The sequence below is a fragment of the Ambystoma mexicanum genome, chromosome 8, assembly GCF_040938575.1.
Source record: "Ambystoma mexicanum isolate Mex_15411 chromosome 8, UKY_AmexF1_1, whole genome shotgun sequence".
In the NCBI taxonomy this organism is placed as follows: Eukaryota; Metazoa; Chordata; class Amphibia; order Caudata; family Ambystomatidae; genus Ambystoma; species Ambystoma mexicanum.
In genome coordinates, this window is record NC_090929.1 from 42702709 (window position 1) to 42709600 (window position 6892).

The window sequence follows — 6892 nt, forward strand, 5'->3', positions numbered from 1 at the left end:
GCCTGCCCCTTCCCTCGTCGCCCCAGGCCGCCTCCTCTGTCCCTCCCTTGCACCTTCAGGGGTCACACCTTTGCTCCCCGCCTGCCCCTTCCCTCGTTGCCCGAGGTCGCCCCCCTGCACCTTCAGGTGTCACACCTTTGCTCCCCGCCTGCCCCTTCCCTCGTTGCCCGAGGTCGCCCCCTGTCCCTCCCTTGCACCTTCAGGGGGCACACCTTTGCTCCCCGCCTGCCCCTTCCCTCGTTGCCCGAGGTCACCCCCCCCTGCACCTTCAGGGGTCACACCTTTGCTCCCCGCCTGCCCCTTCCCTCGTCGCCCCAGGCCCCCTCCTCTGTCCCTCCCCTGCACCTTCAGGGGTCACACCTTTGCTCCCCGCCTGCCCCTTCCCTCGTTGCCCGAGGTCGCCCCCCCTGCACCTTCAGGTGTCACACCTTTGCTCCCCGCCTGCCCCTTCCCTCGTTGCCCGAGGTCGCCCCCTGTCCCTCCCTTGCACCTTCAGGGGGCACACCTTTGCTCCCCGCCTGCCCCTTCCCTCGTTGCCCGAGGTCACCCCCCCTGCACCTTCAGGGGTCACACCTTTGCTCCCTGCCTGCCCCTTCCCTCGTCGCCCCAGGCCGCCTCCTCTGTCCCTCCCCTGCACCTTCAGGGGTCACACCTTTGCTCCCCGCCTGCCCCTTCCCTCGTTGCCCGAGGTCGCCCCCCCTGCACCTTCAGGTGTCACACCTTTGCTCCCCGCCTGCCCCTTCCCTCGTTGCCCGAGGACGCCCCCTGTCCCTCCCTTGCACCTTCAGGGGGCACACCTTTGCTCCCCGCCTGCCCCTTCCCTCGTTGCCCGAGGTCACCCCCCCTGCACCTTCAGGGTCACACCTTTGCTCCCCGCCTGCCCCTTCCCTCGTCGCCCCAGGCCGCCTCCTCTGTCCCTCCCCTGCACCTTCAGGGGTCACACCTTTGCTCCCCGCCTGCCCCTTCCCTCGTTGCCCGAGGTCGCCCCCCCTGCACCTTCAGGTGTCACACCTTTGCTCCCCGCCTGCCCCTTCCCTCGTTGCCCGAGGTCGCCCCCTGTCCCTCCCTTGCACCTTCAGGGGGCACACCTTTGCTCCCCGCCTGCCCCTTCCCTCGTTGCCCGAGGTCACCCCCCCTGCACCTTCAGGGGTCACACCTTTGCTCCCCGCCTGCCCCTTCCCTCGTCGCCCCAGGCCGCCTCCTCTGTCCCTCCCCTGCACCTTCAGGGGTCACACCTTTGCTCCCCGCCTGCCCCTTCCCTCGTCGCCCGAGGTCGCCCCCCCTGCACCTTCAGGTGTCACACCTTTGCTCCCCGCCTGCCCCTTCCCTCGTTGCCCGAGGTCGCCCCCTGTCCCTCCCTTGCACCTTCAGGGGGCACACCTTTGCTCCCCGCCTGCCCCTTCCCTCGTTGCCCGAGGTCACACCCCCTGCACCTTCAGGGGTCACACCTTTGCTCCCCGCCGGCCCCTTCCCTCGTCGCCCCAGGCCGCCTCCTCTGTCCCTCCCCTGCACCTTCAGGGGTCACACCTTTGCTCCCCGCCTGCCCCTTCCCTCGTTGTCCGAGGTCGCCCCCTGTCCCTCCCCTGCACCTTCAGGCCTCGTTGCCCGAGGTCGCCCCCCTGCACCTTCAGGGGCACACCTTTGCTCCCCACCTGCCCCTTCCCTCGTTGTCCGAGGTCGCCCCCTGTCCCTCCCCTGCACCTTCAGGGAGCACACCTTTGCTCCTCGCCTGCCCCTTCCCTCGTTGCCCGAGGTAGCCCCCTCTCCCTCCCCTGCACCTTCAGGGGTCACACCTTTGCTCCCCGCCTGCCCCTTCCCTCGTCGCCCCAGGCCGCCTCCTCCGTCCTCCCCTGCACCTTCAGGGGTCACACCTTTGCTCCCCGCCTGCCCCTTCCCTCGTTGCCCGAGGTCGCCCCCTGTCCCTCCCTTGCACCTTCAGGGGGCACACCTTTGCTCCCCGCCTGCCCCTTCCCTCGTTGCCCGAGGTCGCCCCCTGTCCCTCCCTTGCACCTTCAGGGGGCACACCTTTGCTCCCCGCCTGCCCCTTCCCTCGTTGCCCGAGGTCGCCCCCTGTCCCTCCCTTGCACCTTCAGGGGGCACACCTTTGCTCCCCGCCTGCCCCTTCCCTCGTTGCCCGAGGTCACCCCCCCTGCACCTTCAGGGGTCACACCTTTGCTCCCCGCCTGCCCCTTCCCTCGTCGCCCCAGGCCGCCTCCTCTGTCCCTCCCTTGCACCTTCAGGGGTCACACCTTTGCTCCCCGCCTGCCCCTTCCCTCGTTGCCCGAGGTCGCCCCCCCTGCACCTTCAGGTGTCACACCTTTGCTCCCCGCCTGCCCCTTCCCTCGTTGCCCGAGGTCGCCCCCTGTCCCTCCCTTGCTCCTTCAGGGGGCACACCTTTGCTCCCCGCCTGCCCCTTCCCTCGTTGCCCGAGGTCACCCCCCCTGCACCTTCAGGGGTCACACCTTTGCTCCCCGCCTGCCCCTTCCCTCGTCGCCCCAGGCCGCCTCCTCTGTCCCTCCCTTGCACCTTCAGGGGTCACACCTTTGCTCCCCGCCTGCCCCTTCCCTCGTTGCCCGAGGTCGCCCCCCCTGCACCTTCAGGTGTCACACCTTTGCTCCCCGCCTGCCCCTTCCCTCGTTGCCCGAGGTCGCCCCCTGTCCCTCCCTTGCACCTTCAGGGGGCACACCTTTGCTCCCCGCCTGCCCCTTCCCTCGTTGCCCGAGGTCACCCCCCCTGCACCTTCAGGGGTCACACCTTTGCTCCCCGCCTGCCCCTTCCCTCGTCGCCCCAGGCCCCCTCCTCTGTCCCTCCCCTGCACCTTCAGGGGTCACACCTTTGCTCCCCGCCTGCCCCTTCCCTCGTTGCCCGAGGTCGCCCCCCCTGCACCTTCAGGTGTCACACCTTTGCTCCCCGCCTGCCCCTTCCCTTGTTGCCCGAGGTCGCCCCCTGTCCCTCCCTTGCACCTTCAGGGGGCACACCTTTGCTCCCCGCCTGCCCCTTCCCTCGTTGCCCGAGGTCACCCCCCCTGCACCTTCAGGGGTCACACCTTTGCTCCCCGCCTGCCCCTTCCCTCGTCGCCCCAGGCCGCCTCCTCTGTCCCTCCCCTGCACCTTCAGGGGTCACACCTTTGCTCCCCGCCTGCCCCTTCCCTCGTTGCCCGAGGTCGCCCCCCCTGCACCTTCAGGTGTCACACCTTTGCTCCCCGCCTGCCCCTTCCCTCGTTGCCCGAGGACGCCCCCTGTCCCTCCCTTGCACCTTCAGGGGGCACACCTTTGCTCCCCGCCTGCCCCTTCCCTCGTTGCCCGAGGTCACCCCCCCTGCACCTTCAGGGGTCACACCTTTGCTCCCCGCCTGCCCCTTCCCTCGTCGCCCCAGGCCGCCTCCTCTGTCCCTCCCCTGCACCTTCAGGGGTCACACCTTTGCTCCCCGCCTGCCCCTTCCCTCGTTGCCCGAGGTCGCCCCCCCTGCACCTTCAGGGAGCACACCTTTGCTCCCCGCCTGCCCCTCCCCTCGTTGCCCCCTGTCCCTCCCTTGCACCTTCAGGGGGCACACCTTTGCTCCCCGCCTGCCCCTTCCCTCGTTGCCCGAGGTCACCCCCCCTGCACCTTCAGGGGTCACACCTTTGCTCCCCGCCTGCCCCTTCCCTCGTCGCCCCAGGCCGCCTCCTCTGTCCCTCCCCTGCACCTTCAGGGGTCACACCTTTGCTCCCCGCCTGCCCCTTCCCTCGTTGCCCGAGGTCGCCCCCCCTGCACCTTCAGGGAGCACACCTTTGCTCCCCGCCTGCCCCTCCCCTCGTTGCCCCCTGTCCCTCCCTTGCACCTTCAGGGGGCACACCTTTGCTCCCCGCCTGCCCCTTCCCTCGTTGCCCGAGGTCACCCCCCCTGCACCTTCAGGGGTCACACCTTTGCTCCCCGCCTGCCCCTTCCCTCGTCGCCCCAGGCCGCCTCCTCTGTCCCTCCCCTGCACCTTCAGGGGTCACACCTTTGCTCCCCGCCTGCCCCTTCCCTCGTTGCCCGAGGTCGCCCCCCCTGCACCTTCAGGGAGCACACCTTTGCTCCCCTCCTGGAGGCCGCCCCCTCTGCAGCCCAGCGCCCCTGCCCACCCCCCGCCTCTCACCCGTGGCGTTCAGGACCCTGTCCTCGCAGCACTCCACCAGGCTCCCGCAGTAGAAGCGCGGGTAAGAGAGCAGCCCGGTCAGAGCAGAGGCGGCGGCGATGGCCAGGCCCATGCTCAGGGGCTCCACGGCCAGCGTCGGGGGCAGCGCGAGCAGCACCAGCAGCCAGACCCCCGGAGACATAGCGGGGCACCGAGTACAGAAGGGACCGGAAGTCGCGCTGCACCACTTCCGCCCCGCAGACGCAAACACTTCCGCCCTGCAGGCACAAACACCGCCGGCAGCTGCTCGAGAAAGGGGTGGGGGGTGGGGTGGGGGGAGGGGGATGACCTATTTCTGGAGCTGCGCGTGCGCGCCAGGGTTGTCAGGTAGCAGTAACAAAATAAGCATGACGCCCCTTCAAAACAAATCCAAAACCAGCTGGAAAATCCAGTGCACACCTATAACGTCGTGTGCAGGTCACAAAAGTAACAGCCATTACACCATGTTTTGATTTTAAAATAATTGGCTAATAAGTAAGTGATATTCGGTAATGCAATGTTACAGTTGAACGTGAGTCCAAGATTATTTCGCATAATAGAATTATAAAAAGTGCATACACTTATCAAAGAAAATGTAAATTTAATAAAATGCATAGAGAAAAAAAAAGAGTATGTTGGAATAGAAATCTTGAAATAAAAATGTATTTGTGTCTGCTTGTGTTCTTGCATAGCTCTCAACTCACACGCCTTGTAAAGAGCTGACTCACCAGCCAAGTCTCCTGCACGCCCATTCATTTCAAAATCGTGTGTTTTTACCCGCCTTTGGGACAGAAATGGTTGAGAGCTATGGTTCTTGTATTTCTGAGATTTATAAAAGTGCATCCTTGGTTTCTCTGGTCCATCACCCCTTTGGTCCTTGGGTCCCTTACATGCATGCCAACATAGCTCTCAACTCACACGCCTTTGGCGGGTGTCACCCGCCTTGTAAAGGGCTGACTCACCCGCCAAGCCTCCTGCACGCCCATTCATTCCAATGGGCATCTCACCCGCCAAAAACAAAATCGGGTGATTTCAGCCGCCTTTGCGACACAAATGGTTGAGAGCCATGTGCCAACCCTCCCGATTTAGGCAGGAGAAGCCCAATTTTCCTGTGAAAATACTGCTATTTTTCAGGTTCTCCCACCTAAAATAATTATTTCCCCAATGCATTCCTATGGAGAAATTGTTGTCTCCCGATTTCTCTTTAGTAATCTCCTCCCAGGTGTTTATGAAAGTTGGCATGTATGCCCTTAGGAGTAATTCTCCTTTGGTCGGTTTCCTCTCTGGTCTTTTTCTCCCTGGTGAGTTGCTCTCCTCTGGTCGATCGCCCATATAGTCCTTGTCTCTCTGGTCAGTTGCTCTCTACTGGTCATTTCCTCCTCTTCTCCATTGCTTCTCTGGTGCTTAGTTACTTGGTATAGCTCTCAACCATTTGTGTTGCAAAGGCGGGTGAAAACACCCGATTTCGTTTTTGGCGGGTGAGAGCCCATTGGAATGAATGGGCGTGCAGGAGGCGTGGTTGGTGAGTCAGCTCTTTACAAGTCGGGCGTCACCTGCCAAAAGCGTGTGAATTGAGAACTTTGACTTGGTCAGTCACTCTTGGTCTGCTGTCGCTCTGGTCCCAGATTCCCTGGTGAGTTTCTCCCCTCTAGTGCTTGGCTCAATAATGAGTTGCTTCTTTGATCCATCACTTCTCTTGTCCACTTACCCTCTAGTTCTTGGCTCCCTGTGGTTGTGAAGTGGTGTGTGGTTGACTTTGCCAGTTGCCAGTTCATGGTTCATGGTACATGTCCAGCTGCATTGTACCATCATTTTTGGACTCACTTTCTCACACCGTGAGCGACAACGGACTAAGACCCGAGCCGTTTACCCAACACGTTCCAACACAGGGGTCAGGCAATTTCCAGCAACCACACACACCTGACTGCCCTGTCCCTTCCCCATAGGGATAAAAGGCAGAGCACAGGAGCACACAATGAGCAAGGCCGAACTTACGAGGAAGCAGCTATACCAGACGGCAGTTCAAACAGAGGAGATAGTCGTTGAGACCTGAGAGGACGTCCAGAGGGAAATGGGCTTGTCCTTTTCAACCCAGAACCGCGAAGCTTCCAACAAAAGAAACATAAAACCGTGAATCACAGCTGGCGAATGGTGTGACGGGTGTCAGCGGTACATGGAACCATCCCTCACTGATAGTCAGGGCGGGGAGACACGGTTGCCATTGTGGTACCGTCCTTGACTCCAGCGGCAACATAAATGCCAACGAGTTCAGCACCGCCAGAGAGTCGGAAGAACTTGATAGTGCACCAGACTGTGTTAAACTCAAGGTTGCATTAAGAAGATTAAAAGACAGAGGTCTTTTTGTGAACAAACTTGGTACCAGAGATAGAGTGGTCCTGTGCCACGTGGGTGCTCAGTCGAAGGTCTCTAGCTGGTACCTCCTCTCCTGAACAAAGAGAATACAGAATTGAAACTGGAAGTACCAACAGGCCATAGGGAAGGCCAGCGTGAGGTGTCAAGGTGGTCATACAAGGTTCAAGCCAAACCCCTTGTACAATCAAAAGTCCTTGACGCATTGCAGGAATTCAGACATTGCAGAAGTTTTGTTGTTTGTGAAATTGTGAACCAGACTGAGGGAATTTTGAAACAGGCATTTGCGCCCGGCTGAAGGGAACGCCCTGCAAACTGTGATTAAATGAAGCCGCACTTGCCATAGGCCGAACAGAGTGACCCGGCAAAACGTGATCGCCCTTCGGAA

General features: G+C 61.8%; 1 protein-coding gene across 2 annotated transcripts in view; it reads right to left on the reverse strand.

Annotated features, from left to right (window-relative positions):
* TOR1B (torsin family 1 member B) overlaps nt 1-4444 on the reverse strand; it is a 63301-nt gene extending 58857 nt beyond the window's left edge. The window contains exon 1 of one of the 2 annotated variants that reach the window (XM_069609231.1): nt 4117-4444. In XM_069609231.1, coding sequence (XP_069465332.1) covers nt 4117-4297 — 181 coding nt within the window. In that variant the 5' untranslated portion in view covers nt 4298-4444. The remainder of the gene's footprint in view (nt 1-4116) is intronic. The other variant, XM_069609232.1, reaches the window with a different exon arrangement.
* Between the last annotated feature and the right edge of the window lie 2448 nt (nt 4445-6892).